This window comes from Petaurus breviceps, unplaced genomic scaffold, assembly GCF_028583685.1.
Source record: "Petaurus breviceps papuanus isolate PSGF00001 unplaced genomic scaffold, PetGlider_PUasm1.0 37, whole genome shotgun sequence".
NCBI lineage: Eukaryota > Metazoa > Chordata > Mammalia > Diprotodontia > Petauridae > Petaurus > Petaurus breviceps.
The window spans coordinates 29018599-29033697 of record NW_027186296.1 but is presented as its reverse complement, the minus strand read 5'-3'; the positions used below and the strand labels follow the sequence as shown (position 1 = coordinate 29033697).

At 39.1% G+C, this 15099-nt stretch overlaps 1 protein-coding gene across 5 annotated transcripts in view; it reads right to left on the bottom strand.

The window, feature by feature from the left end:
- The window catches only part of MINDY2 (MINDY lysine 48 deubiquitinase 2), a 122555-nt gene that overhangs the window by 16972 nt on the left and 90484 nt on the right, over window positions 1-15099 (bottom strand). For all 5 annotated transcript variants that reach the window (XM_069098153.1, XM_069098154.1, XM_069098156.1 and 2 more), the window contains exon 7: window positions 5445-5618. In XM_069098153.1, coding sequence (XP_068954254.1) covers window positions 5445-5618 — 174 coding nt within the window. The remainder of the gene's footprint in view (window positions 1-5444; window positions 5619-15099) is intronic.

Genomic DNA, 15099 nt, shown 5'->3' with positions numbered 1-15099 from the left:
ACCTGCCCCCTGAGCTGCCAAGGACTGAGGAGACACGGCTGTTTTGCTGGTACTTTGTCTGTCTGTTTTGATGTTATTTTGCCAGATTTGTCCACTGGTGAAAGACAGTCCTTTTGTTGAAGAAGTCCTGGAACCTGGCTGTTCACTAAGAAGCCCTGAGACTGTCCTGCAGACAGAGAGTGAATACTGTCCACTGGTGAAGGACAGTGCTGTTGTTGCAGGGGTCTGGAGACTGTCCTGAAGACAGAATGAATACTGTCCACTGGTGAAGGACAGTGCTGTTGTTGCAGGGGTCTGGAGACTGTCCTGCAGACAGAGTGAATATTGTCCACTGGTGAAGGACAGTGCTGTTGTTGCAGGGGTCTGGGAGCCTTTCTGTTGGTTCAGAAGCCCTGAAGAAGGATTTTCTTGTTGTATGTTTACAGAAATCCTGGGAGAGGGCTTTGCTAATGTGTTCAGGGGTTCTAGGACTGTTCTACAGACAGAGGATAAATTCATGAAGAGATTGGCAATGTATCTTATGGCCTTGCTAAGCCTTGTCTCCCCAGGAACTAAGATTGCTGAGAAGTTGCCTCGTGTCAAGATGAAGAAAAGACCTCCATTTGGGTATTAAATGCTGTGTTTAAACTTGATGTAACTCTGGGGTAGATTCAATTGTGATCCAGGGGTGGGGAACTTTTGACCTTATGTTTGGAAACTAATCTCCATTTGAGAAGAGGGGCTTTGTGGTGGACTTAATTAAGGTATAGCCTAGGGGTGGAGAAGTATTTAGAACAGAGACTTTGTAATTGATTGAATGATTGGAAGGTCCTGGGGTGGGGTAGTCCTTGGAGATTATTTAATCACATTTAGTAAATGCTGTATTTGGAATGATGTCATGTTTTGATCTTCTCTGTTCTTGGTTGGTCACTGAATAAAATGGAGAGCACCTATGCTGGTATTCTGAACCTTGGGAAGTTGCCTTTCCTTGGCATTATATTACAGATAGAGAACATGATCTGGGTGAAGATCCAGTAAAAGAGACTAAGAAGTAGTGGTCTGAGAGGGAGGAGGAGACCAGGGAAGAGCGGTGTCTTGAAAACCTAAAGAGAAGAAAGTATCAAAGAGGAGAGAGTGATCAATAGCATCAAAGGCTGCAGAGAGGTTGAGGAGAAAGAGAATTAAGAAAAAGTCAATAGATTTGGCAATTAAGAGATAATTGGTAACATTGCAAAGAGCAGTTTCTGTGGAACGATAAGGCGAGAAGCCAGATTGTAAGAAGGTGGAGGTACCTGCTGTAGATGGCCTTTTCAAGGAGTTTAGCTAAAAAGGGTAAAAGCAATGATCGCAGCTGGGATGGAAGTTCTGAATCTACCTAACTATAATTATCTTCTAGCTAACATCCATCCATAAGCATTAAGTATCTTTTCTGTGCCAGGTCCTAGGAATATAAAGACAAAAATGAAAAAGTCCTTGCCCTCAAAGACTTACATTCTATTAAAGGAGATAATATGTACACACCAAATACATACAGGGTAATTTGTAGGAAAAGGCACTAGAAGCTGATGGCAGAGTTATAAAAGGCCTTAGAAGATGGCATGGGCTGAATTCTGAAGGAACCAAGCTATTCTAAGAGGTGGAGATGAGGAGGGTGTATTCAATGGATGTGGTACAATCAGTGCAAAAGCATGGAGACAAATACAGTACTGTGTATGAGGAACAGTTGATAGCTATTAGCCCAGTTTATCTACAAGTCCAGTTTGGGTGGACCAGAGTTTGTGAGAGGGGTGTAATGCACTGATAAAATCTAGGTAAATGGCTATCTGCAGGTCATGCCCCAAAATAAAATATGTACAGTTTGGCATCACCTATTCACAATAAAGCCAGGAAGGCTCTCTGGGATCACTACTTCCTTTTCAAGATATTCACTAACCATCTCTTTTTAAAACATATATTTTTGGGGCGGCTAGGTGTCACAGTGAATAGAGCACCAGCCCTGGAGTCAGGAGAACCTGAGTTCAAATGTGACCTCAGACACTTAACACAAAAACTAGCTGTTTGACCTTGGGCAAGTCACTTAACCCCAATTGCCCTACCTTCTCCCCTCCAAAAAAAAAGCAAAAAAGTAAATAAATAAAAAATATATTTTATTGCTATCTTTTGTGTTTCCAACACCATAACTTCTGAATATAACCTTCCCCAAAGAATAAAAAAGGAAGAGAAAAAAATGTTCAGAAAAATTAAACAACACATTAAAGGAATCTGATACATGAAAGGATCCACACAGTCCCTCATGTCTGCAAAAGAAGCAAGAAGGTATATTTTCTCAACACCTCTCTATAATTAAAACAGTTTCATTTTTTAACCATATTTTAAATAAGACATGGTAGAACTGTGGCAATAATGAAAATCATGCTCATTGGTCTGAAGTTTGCAGTCTATTCCTGTTCTTGAAAATAGGGATATTTGTCATTTTCAAGTTCTTTATGATCTTTCAAAATTCATTAATAGCAGGTTTAGTGATTTTGTCTTCCAGTTCTTTCAGTATCAAAAGATGAAGTTTATTCAATTGGATGACAGAAACTTTTCAAGAGCAGGTTCTTGCCTTACATTGAAAAATTAATTATTTATAAATTTATGTAAGATTCTAAGACTGCATTATGGCTCTCAACATAAAAATACTGACTTAGCTTACTTAAGTCTCTAGTAAATTTAAAGAGATTTTATTTCAGAAGGCACAAGAGATTGCCATACTGACAATAGGAATTCTAATTAATAAAAGACTTCTTAATTAAAATATGGTAAATGAGGCATAAATTTATGATTTCATAATCATAAATCTTTATTATAGATTTACAGCATGACATTCAAAGTAAAGAACAAAAAAAACTATTAGAGAATCAAAAATCAGTCAATCAAAAAGAATTTATGGGGGCAGCCAGGTAACGCAGTGAGTAAGAGCACCAGCCCCAGAGTTGGGATGACCTGGGATCGAATCCAGGCTCAGATACTTAGCACCACACCCAGAAATAACTGGCCGTGTAACCTTGAGCAAGTTACTTAACCCCAATTTCTTAAAAAAAAAAAAAAAAAGAATTTACACCTAAACCAACAAAAGTGCTAGATCCCAAAATTAAGTAGACTGATTTTGCTACATACAAGTAGAAGATATAAATCCATCAGTGATGACCTGAAACTTTTTCTTATGGGGTATAAAATCTTCTGTAATTTGTTTTTCATTTCTTATTGAACTATTCTTTGTGAAAATAATGAAAAAAAAGGATATGGACCTAAACCAACTAGTCATTTATTGCACCAATTAGCCTTTACCGAGTGCCTGCTACACTCCAGGCATTGTACTAAGTGTTTTGGACAAAATTAAAAGCAAGAAACAGTCTCTGCTCTCCAGGAGCTCACAGTCTAATGGATGAGACAGCATGCAAATAAATGTATAAACAAGGTGTATAAAGGATAAACTGGAGAAAAATTCAGACTGAAGGCAAAATTAAAGAAGAGTGGGAAAGGTTTCTTGTAGAAGGTAGGACTTTAGCTGAGACTTAAAGGAAGCCAGGAGACAGAGATGAGGTGGGAGTGTTCCAGGAATAGCAGACAATTAGTGAAAATGCCCAGAGATGAGTGTCTAGTGGGAGGAATAGTGGGAAGCCTATGTATCCTTGGATCTCAGAGTATGTCAAGCAGATTAAGGTGTAAAAGGACTAGAAAAGGAGGAAGGAGCCTATGAAGGACTTTAAAAGCCAAATAGAGGATTTACTGATTCTATAGGATACAGGAAACCACTTTAGCTCATTAAGTAGAGGAATGATATGTTCAAATCTGTATTCCAGGAAAATCAATTTGACAGCTGAAAGGATAGATTAGAGAAGGAAAAAACTTGAGGCAAGGAACCCACCTAGTATTATTGCAGTAGTCCAGCTGTGAGGTGATGAGGGCCTGCACCAGCATGGTGGCAGCATCAGAGGAAAGAAGTTGGCATGCACAAGTAATGTCGTGAAGGTTGAAACAACAAGACTCGACCACTGATTGCATACAGGGGTGAAAGAGAGTAAACAGTTGAGGATGACACGTAGGTTGTGGGCCTGGGTGATTGGGATGATGGTGGTGGTACTCTCCGAAGTAACTGAGAAGTAGTCAAAGTAAGTAGGTGGTGGTCTCCAAAGTTACAGGGAATTCAGGAAGAGGGAAGGATTTTGGGAAGAAAGATATTAAGTTCAGTTTCAGACATGTTGAGTTTAAGAGGTCTACTAGTTTGAGAAGTTTAATAGTTGGAGATGTAAGACTAGAGATCAGGAAAAAGGTTAGAGATGGACAAGTCAATCTTAGAATAATGTGCACTGAGTTGATAATTGAAACCATGAAAGTTGATGAGATGACCAAGTGAAATTATAAAAAGGGAGAAAAGAAGAGGACCAAGGGCATGGCTTTGGGAGACACGACCTGGATGAAGGAGACTGAGAAGGAATGGTCAGACAAGTAGAAGGAGAACCAGGAGAGAGCAGGGTTCCAAAAACTTAGGCAGTACCATGGAGAAGAGGGCAATCAACATGGTCAAAGTCTGTAGGGAAGTCAAGAAGGATGAGGATAGGGGAAGGCTAGGTGGCACAGTGAATAGAGCATCGGCCCTGGATTCAGGAGGACCTGAGTTCAAATACGGCCTCAGATACTTGACACACTTACTAGCTGTGTGACTTTGGGCAAGTCACTTAACCCCAGTAGCCCTCAAAAAAAAAAAAAAAGAAGGATGAGGATTGAGCAAAGGCCATTAGATGTAGCAACTAAGAGATCTTTTGTAACTTTGGAGAAAGCAGTTTCAATTGAAAAATAAGAATGGAAGCCAGACTGCAAAGAGTTAAGAAGAAAGTGAGAGGAAAGGAGAGATACCTATTGTAGATGGTTTTATTAAGGAGATTAACCATAAAAGGAGGACAGCTATAGGACAACAGCTATGGCAACAGATCGATCAAAGGAGGGTTTTTTGAGGATGGGGAGACATGGGTATGTTTGCAGGTAGTAGAGAAGCAGCCAGTAAACAGGGAGTAACTTAAGATTCGTGACAATAGGGATGATAGAGGGTCTAGAATCTACTGCAGAAGATAGGATGGAATGTTATCACTTGGGCAACCTTTTAAAATGCAAATTAATTCTGGCATGCAAATTCCACTCATCCATAATAAGTTTCTTCACTTGACATATGGATGCTCAGAAGTTTAAGCAGGGATGTTAAAATAGGTTTCTACTACTTCCTGTTCCTTCCCTTTTCTCCCCCAACCAAGTTTACCATCCCTAATAACAATTCTGAAATAAGTTGTTAGTAACACAAGTGACAAGTAGGTAAAATAACTTTTCAGCACTATATTAATGAATTAAATCTTGGCTGAAAAGAAACTCTTTGGAAACATGCTTATTTCTGAATGGAATGGGCTTTTAAAACAAAAAAGCTGACTTACCTGATCAATCTGATCTTGTTGCCCTCTATAAACAGTTTCTGGATCTGAGGGAGGCCTCAGATGGAATTCTGAGTCACAGAAATTTCCATCACCATCTACATTGTGTAGACTTTCCCAAACAACTTTTTCTTCAGTGAGAAAGCCCTGGTCTGTTACCAGTAAATATAGTTGACCCTTAAAAAAAAATAAGGAAAGAATAAAGAGCATTAAACCGGCAAACATTATTTAGCATAGAATTTAGGAGGAATTTTGTGGTTTGGTTTTTAAAGAGTATTTATCATTTCTCAATCTTTACAACATTTAGGCACTCTGCTGGTAATATCTGTTTGCATAACCTTCTGCCTCTAGCTATTCTAGTTTTAAATTAGTACATTTCAGCATAAACAGAAATAGAAGCTCTCATTTGGCATATCCAATAAATAAATACTTGTTAGAAAAAATAGAAAAGTGCTGTAAAAAATACCAGGTAAAACATAAGAAACTAACATGACAAAAACTGAAGAACTAAGGTATTTACCAATAAAATTACACTCCCTTTTTAACTCTTTAGGCAGACAGTATTTCTGGTGGTTCTATCTTTCTAAGCTCTCTTTCCTCAAGCTCCTTTCTTACTCCTTCATATTTAATACAGATATTCCCCAAGGCTTCAAGCAGTTTATTTCCTCTCAACATACTCTACCCCTAAGTTGATTTCATCTATTCCTACAACTTTAGTTACGATTTCTATGCCAATGTTGTATAAATCTCACCAACCCAATAGGACTTGAGCATTCTGAGAGCAGAAAGCACTTCACTTGTTTGTCTCTATATTTACCTAACAAGGCCCGGCACACAGAATGTACTTGATGATACCTGATGTACTGGTTTTCCCCTCTTTTCCCCCTTCTCCTTCCAGATCCCTCCTCTTGCTGGTAAATTTGAAATCTACATTTACATACACTAAAAAACATCCAGAGGGGGAAAAAATGACTAGAATAATAAAGGCCTCAAGATCATACCATATGAGGATCACTTGAAAGTAGTAAAGATATGTAGTCTAAAGAAGAGAAAAGTAGGGGGAGCAGTGAATAGAGCACGGGCCCTGGAGTCAGGAGGACCTGAGTTCAAATCTGGCCTCTTACACTTAACACCTACTGTGTGACCTTGGGCAAGTCACTTAACCCCAACTGCCCTGCTTTCCCCTGCCAAAAAAAAGAAGAGAAGAGTTGGGAGAAACATAACCATAGTTAGTAACTGAAAGGCTAACATCTGAAGGAGAGACAAGACCTATTTTATTTGATCTTAAGAGGGTAGAACTAGGAGCAATAAGAAAAATTTGTAGAAAGATGAATTTAAATGTGATATAAGAAAAAGTTTCCTAACAAATTAAAAAAAATGGGGTGGATGCCTTATGAGATAATGGGTCCCCCATTATTAGAAGACTTTAAGCAACAGCTGTATGGCCACTTGTCTATTATGTTGGAGAGGGGATTTCTGTTCAGATATAGATTGAATTAGATGACTGGGGGTCTCTTCCAAATATGAGCTGTGATTCTCTATCTCCAATTTTTTCTAAAGCTCCAAAACCATATTTTCAAATGCCAACTTCTACTCCAAGTGACTGTCCCAATAGAACCCCAAATGAAAAAATTCCAAAAGGGAATTCCTCATGGTTTTTTTTTTTTAAGCAATTGGGGTTAAGTAACTTGCTCAAGGTTACACGGCCAGTTATTTCTGGGTGTGGTGCTAAGTATCTGAGCCAGGATTTGATCCCCAGGTCATCCCAACACTGGAGCCGGTGCTCTTACTCACTGAGCCACCTGGCTGCCCCCTCATGTTTTCTTAAAACATGCACATGCTTCTAATATGTATATTTTTGTTGGTGGCACCATCATTCTCCCAGGCGCTCAAGACTAGAAACTTCAGTCATCTTTCACTCTTCCCTCATCCTCTGTATCTGCTAAATCTTATGAACTTTGTAACTCCATGGTCCTATCACGATGGGAAGTAGTTTAGAACTATAACAAAAAAAAAATCATTAAACTCTGCATACACTTTGACTCAGCATTTCAGCTCCAGAGGACTGATGATGCATGTTTCCCACCTTCTGGCAGAGCAGTGATGGACTAGAGGTACAGAATGAGATGTATATTTTCACACACTACCAATGTGTTAATTTGTTTTGCTTGACTATATTTTTCACAAGGTAGGGTTTTTATTTGGGGTGAGAATTGTAAGGGAGGAGAGTAGGTAGGTAATAGGATAAAAGGATGTGTCAATGAAAAAAAAACAGAAGAGAGCAGAAGAAAGTTCAGAAGGGGATACAAGTAGGGCAGTGTGGGTACTATCATGTTAGATTTAATATATACTTTAAAAGCAAGTTGTGTGTAACAAAAATTCATAATTTCATAGACAATCCTCTTCTTCTGTTCTTTACAGATTGAAATGTCCATGTTTGCTCTGCAGTGGCAAGTGGTTTGGGCCTGGAATCAGGAAGATCTGAGTTCAAATTCAGCCTCAGACACTTACTATCTGTGTCAACCTGGGCAGGTCATTTCCTATCAACTTTACTCTTTGGACTGGACTCCACCATGGCTTCTGGAAATTTCATCATCAGGAAACTGAGGATCCTTTGAGAATGCATCAGCTTTGGTGTTCTGACCTCATCAGTACCCTCTGTCCCTCTGACTGGAAGACAAAGAACTCCTCCCAAAGCTCCTTCTCAAAGAGGGTTCTGCCAGGCCAATTATCTCTTCATTTCTAACCAGCTTGCACTCCTTTGGATTGGACTCCATTTTGCCCCCATGCTGGATACCTTTTATTGCCCTCTCCTCCCTTTTCAGCTCTTTTGTGTATTGTCTTCCCCAATAAAACTGGAAGCTCCTTAAGGGCAGGGACTGTCTTTTTCATACTTGTATCTCTAGCACTTAGCACAAAGAAGGTGCTTAATAAATGTCTACTGACTGGGATGTGAGTTCAAATCCAGCCTCAGACATATACTAGTTGCGTGACTCTGTCAAGTCTTGTAAAATGGGGATAGTAATAGCACCTATTACCCAGTGTTGTTAAGGATCAATGAGGTAATATTTGTAAAATGTTTAGCACAGTGCCTGGAACATAGAAGGTACTTAACAAGTGCTTGTTTCCTTCCTTAAAATTCATAATAAATAAATAAACCTATGTATGTATGTACGTATGTATGTATGTATGTATGTATGTATGTATCTCTATCCTCTTCAATCTAATTCTCTCCAACTCACCAACACAACTCTACAAGTCCTCATCAGCTCTCTGAATTATAAGGGTCTAACTCTTCTCCTGGTCTCCAGTGTCACTCACTTCCTCTTCTAACCATGCTAACCTTCAATACATCTGTGTCACAACTCCCATCTACCCATCTATCTACAGTTTAGCCTATTAATCTTAGAGGGCTGCCTGAGGCTGGAGAAGTTAAGTGCCTCACCCTTACAGTCAATGCTACCAGGTGTCAATTATGAGATTTGAACCCAGGCTTTCCTGAATCCAAGTCCAGTATTCTACTCTCCATCCCTAATCCAGCTGCAGAGCTGGTCATGTCATTCCCTTGTTCAAAAACTTCTGGCATCTTTCTAGTGACTATGGAATTAGGGTTTAGTGTGGCAATACAGTCCTCCACAATTTGGCTTCAACCCACTGCTCTCACTTTACATTCTTTCCTATACATTACTTGAAGTTCCAAACAATTATAAAAGTAATTTCCTCATCTTGTCCTGAATTTGCCCTGACTCTCTTGCTTTCCCTCTCTCTGAAGTTGGCCTTATATTCTACACCATTAGAATCTAAGATCCCTGAGGCAATAATCTACAGCTGTTTTATCTTTATATCCCCAGCATACCACTGCGAGCTCTGAAGCAAGTAAGTAATAAATGTTTACTGACTTCAATATTTTCCCATTTCCCTTCTGCTAATCCAAATTTTAGCCATTTTGCAGCTGGATAGCACTTTCATAAATGGATACACTAGGACACAGAAAAGATCAAACTTTAAGGGGGAAAAAGTGTAAGCTATTAGTTAAAATCTGTAGAATAAAATACGAGAAACAAAACAAGTAGGTTTTGAGAACCTACTGTATCTTTAGCATTATGTAAGAGTTCCTGCCTTGGAGGAGTTTTTCCTATTCTTCCTATCATTCCCATCAAAAGATCAAGAATTAGCTACAATTAAGTTAAGCACTTACAACCTACATGAAAAGTAAGCACAAGTGTGATATTTAGATTTTACAGGTTTTCATGTTACCATTAGCTTTGGACACGTTTAAATAAGAGAAATTCATTAAGATTTCTTTTTTAAGTTCAATTCATTGCATACTTTTAAATTCAATTCATTGCATACTGACTATAGAACATACTTACATAGAACATTAGAACTTAGTGGCTTTCTATGTGGTGAGATTTCAAGGTTGCTTCCTAGTCTACCCAATATAACTGATCTTACAAATTGCCTAAAATTTATTAATGGGCAACAAGAATTTTCATGTCACAATTTGAGATAATGATTAAAATGCAAATACCCTAATGAGATAAACCAAAGACAAATTCATATTAAGATATAAATGACTTAAAAAAGATCTTTTTCTTACAACAGGCTCTGATGGGGGAATGGTGATGGAAGGAAAGCAAATCAAGGCCTTGGAAAAATGAAAACGGAAAGCAACATCTGGAATAGTGAGAAAGGCACAAAAACAGATGGGAGACTAACGACAAATTTCAACTATTTCATAATTTTGTTTAGTACTGGTCTTAGGTAGCACTGTGCTAGAAAATGTACTAACTACTAATAATATTTCAGGATATTAAAGAAACATAAAACATGGCTCCCTTCTTAACTGAGTATACAATCAATTTGAGCAAACAAAATAAATGAAACAGTTAACACAAGACAGTAGCAAACAGTACATATTAAGGAAAATTTCTAAGAAATGAGATATCACTGTGGCCTGGAATAGTCCAAGGAAGTTTCATGGAAGTGATGGGGCCTGACCTGGGTAGTATTTAGAAGGGCAGAGATTATGAGAAGGAAATTGCAGTTGAGGGCAACAGCATAATCAAATGAAGGAAAAACTCAACAAGGTATATTTGATCTAGGGGTTTATGCTGGGAGTCTGATTCAAAACATAAGACTGCCATGAAAAATGCACCATGAGGATTTAGCTTTAATTCTTCCAGGCACTCCTCTTTTTCTCTTTAACTCTGAAGTGTGATTTCTGACCACCAGTCAACTGACACTGCTCATGTCTCCAACAATCTATTAGATATTCTGAACCAGTTGTCTTGTAGACATCTTAAACTCAGTATGTCCAAAATGGAATTTTCTTCTTTCCCCTCAAACCCTTACCTCTTTCTAATTTCCCAATTACTCATCCTCCTCCCAGTTACTCAGGCTTACAACCAAGGTGCTATACTCTACTCACTTCTCACCTATATCTAATCAGTGGCCAAGTTCTTCCATTTCTACCTTCATAACATCTCTCGCACAATCTCCTTTCTCTCCTCAGACACTGTAACCACTTTGGTAGAGGCCCTTATCAGTGCACGCCTAGACTAAGTCTCTCGCCAGTCCAGTTCAGTCTCTACTAGACTGTCAAACTGATTTTCCTAGTGTAAGACTGACCATGTCACATTCCCTCCACCCCATTCAATCATCTCTACCAGCTCCCTACTGCTTCCAGGATCAAAATTAAAATCTACAGCTTGTTTTTTAAAGCCCTCACAAGTGGGTCCTTCCCTACCTTTCTAGTCTTACTACTTACACTGCGTTAACCCTCACCATGTACTCTACAATCCAGTCACACTGGCTTCCTTGCTTTTCTTCACACTAGACATTCTAACTCCCAATTGTGGGCATTTTCACTGGCTACCTGGAATTTTCTCTATCCTCATCTCCACCTATGAATGTTCCCTTTCTTCAAGTCTCAGCTAGCATCCCACCTTCTACAAGAAGTCTCTTCCCTTTAGTGCTAGTGTCTTCCCTCTGAATGATCATTTACAATGAATCCTGATTTGTACATAGCTGCATGTTGTGTTCCTCCCTAAACTGCAAGCTCTTTGAAAGCAGAGACTGCCTTTCACCTTTTTACCCACAGTGCCAGATATGTAGTAAATGTTTAACAAATGCATGTTGACTCTCAACATTCAGTGCCTTCTGTTTACTCCTGTCTCTAGCATCTCAGTTCTTCAATTGAGACTTTGTGCCACACCAGGTCCTACAGTCCCTGCATTCTTATAGAGAATGATCAAGGCCTTATGTTTGGTGCTGACCTCCATTACCTGGACTGCTTCTACCTTACCAGGTGTGTCTACACTCTAGAGTATTATTGCTGGGTCCCTCTAAATCAACCTGGTTCAGAGGACTGGGATCTTTAGATTCTGCTGGAGATTTTTTAGTTGGACTGCTCTAGACATTAGGATTTCCTGTGTTTCTTAACTGTCTTCACACTGCTGGGGGGGGCAAGCACACTTCAGGGGCTGCTCTGGCTTCCTTGCTCCCTCTCCCCAACTCCTATACAGAATGCCATAGGCTTTATATGCCCCTGGAGTGGCTTTGGTCAAGTGCTGGCAAGCTTTTGGCATGGCCTGCACTCAGATGAATGCCAGAACTAATTTTTATAGGCCTCAGCTCTATTACTGGGTAGTCCTGGGCTGGATGAAAATGCCTATCATAGTTTCTCTTCAGATTTGCTAAACATTCAGTTCAGTGCTATATAAAGATCTTTGCTGCTGTACATGTGGGAGAGCAATGGGTCTCTGGGACCATTCACACAGCTAACCTAACCCGAAGTGCCAATACAGTAAACTCTCAAACAGATCTGGGTCTAGTATGTCCTCAGGGCATATTGGCAGCAATTTGTAGATTAGTGCTTTCTTTTCTTAGTTGTGGATCTTTTCATCATGGGTCCTAGGACAATAGGTTATAACAAACTGAAAACATGGAAAGAACATGGGCCACTGGGCATGCAGAGTTACACACACTTTAATTGGTCAAAATATTTGAAATTGTAACCTGCAATGAAGATGAGAAAGCTTTTAGAAGTTGCCACCACTACTCAAATGTAGCTTTGATGCAAAAAGCTTCTAGTTTTAAATATTCTTGTTGCCTTGGTTCATCAACATTGTGTTTAAACTAGATGGAGTATTAGGTACAGGAATAAAATGAAGATCTCGAGCCTCAAAAATATTTTAAAATTATGTTTCCACCTTCATAATGAATATCTGTATCAGGTAGGAATACAGTAAGTTAGGCCCCAAACTGAATGCTCTGAGTAGCTATTGTCCACAGGAAATAGTTTTTTTTTTTGTGTGTGTGGTTTGTTCCTACTAAAGGCTGGTTCTAATGACACACTTTGGGACTAAAGTGATCCTTGGTTCTCAAAGGCTATACTAGTAAGGGTAAATTCTGGCAGGTCTAACTCTGATGGAAAAGCTTTAGGTTGAACCCAGTTTATGTGTGTTTAGGGACTATCTTAGTTAAGTTTGGAAAAGATCTTTTCAGAAGGCTGGTCACATAGTGATGAATAGTTTTTGTTTCATGAGTAGCTAATGATCTTCTAATAAGGTATGTAAAGATACAATCTGTATTGATAATAAGACTATTCCCATAGATAACTGAAGTATGTTTTTTCTTTTTTTAAAATTATATATATAGGGGCGGCTAGGTGGCTCAGTGAGTACAGCACTAGCCCTGGAGTCAGGAGGACCTGGGTTCGAATCTGACCTCAGACACTTGATACATACACACAAAAACTAGCCGTGTGACCTTGGGCAAGTCACTTAACCCCAATTGCCCTACCCTCCCCCCTCCAAAAAAAGCAAAAACAAAAAAATTATATATATAGACAGACATACACACACACACACACACACACACACACAAACACTTTCAATCAGTAAAAATCTGCCTTCTCATTCTCCCCCTCAAGTACTTCCTTCCCAACTGAGAAAAGAAAAACAAAACCCATCACTAACAAAATAAACAAGTCAAGTAAACCAAATTTCCATATTGGCCATGTCCAAAAAATAAAGAAAAATGTCTCAGTATATACTTTGAGTCCTTCACTTTTCTATTGGGTGGTGAGAAGCATGCTTCATAATTAGTCCTCCAGAATCATGGTTGGTCATTACACCTACCAAAGTTCCTTATTCTTTCAAAGTTGATTTTTATTTTTTTTTTACCATATTATTATTATAGTTCTATTCACTTCACTTTGTATCAGTTAATATGTCTTCCTAGGTTTCTCAGAAACCATCCACTTTATTATTTCATGTAGCACAACAGTATTGTCATATTTACATAACTTAACTTGTTCAGCAATCTCCCAATTTATGGGTAGCACCTCAGATTCCTGTTCTTTGCCACCTCAAAAAAAAGTTATAAGAATTTTCGTACACCCTTAGAATTTGTTTTGCTAATTTCTACACCCTCCCTTAACCTGTTTTCTCTCTAACTCCTTCTTTCCTCCTATTTCCTGGATGAGTGAAATGTGTATGTGTGTTTTTTTTTAAACTCTTGTTTAAAACTCTTGTTTCATCTCTTCCAGGAATTCTAGTTGAATATTGTGCAAGCTTGGTTTTCTTTGAGGCTTTGCTTATAGATATTTTGAACTCATTCTTGTCTTCTGGGTTTGAGTCTTGAGCATCCCTGCTACCATAACAGCTCTTTATGGTGGCTTTGGTTCTTTTCTTATTTTTCCAGTCTAATTCCTGACTTTAAACTTGATGTTAGAGTGGGCTTTGCATGATTTTGGAGAGAAGATCTGGGCTGTTCTTGTTTCTATTTTCTTGGGGGTATTGAGTGATATGTTAGTCCAGGATCTAAGGAACAGGCAAAGTAGTCTCATTCAGGGTAAAGTCTGATTGGTGGTTCTCCTGGTCTGAGCTTTGCAAGTTCCTGACCTGGGTTTGGGCTGGGCAAAAGTTGCTAAATCTGAGGTTCCACCTACCAGCTAGAAAGTTCTGCTGGTTCAGAGCAACAGATTGTAGGTCCCTTTGGTCTGGGATTCTTCCTCTGTTTATTATATGAAAGTTTAATCCTGGGTTAGAAGATGGAACTGAGATCCTGCTTTGCTTCTGGATTCTGAGTCACACCACTGCTGATTGCTTCTAAACTTGGACCTTTCTGGGCACAAAGAGCTCAGCTTGCCTAACCATTAACAAGATCACATCAGGAAGTAGGTACCCTTTCCAGACTGCACTGGATCTGTGACCTAGAAGTGAGTAGTGGGCTCCAAAGCTGCCAGTTGGCAGTTGTTTCTGCATGCTACGAGCAATGTGTGAGTCTGAGTCTGGGATCTCTTCTTGCCCTTGTGCACAACTTCACTTCTGCACAACTGCCAGAGCTGTCTCTAGTGTCTGAAGACCTTTCTATCTCCCTACATTAGCCTGGGCTGGACAGCTTACTCACCTTGACCTTTCAGATTTCTCTATCAGGATTCAGTCTGGTGCATTTTCTTTTCTACATCTGTTTGGAGGAAGTTTTTTGTAGGCCTCACTGAACTACTTCTATTCTGCCATCTTGGTTTTGCCGCCTCCTATCTTTTTCAATCATGCCATATTTCCACAATACATTGCAATCCACAGAAAGCAGAAATATTGGTTATTTAGTTCATTCCACGTTATGGCCTGGTATGAAACCCTGTGATATC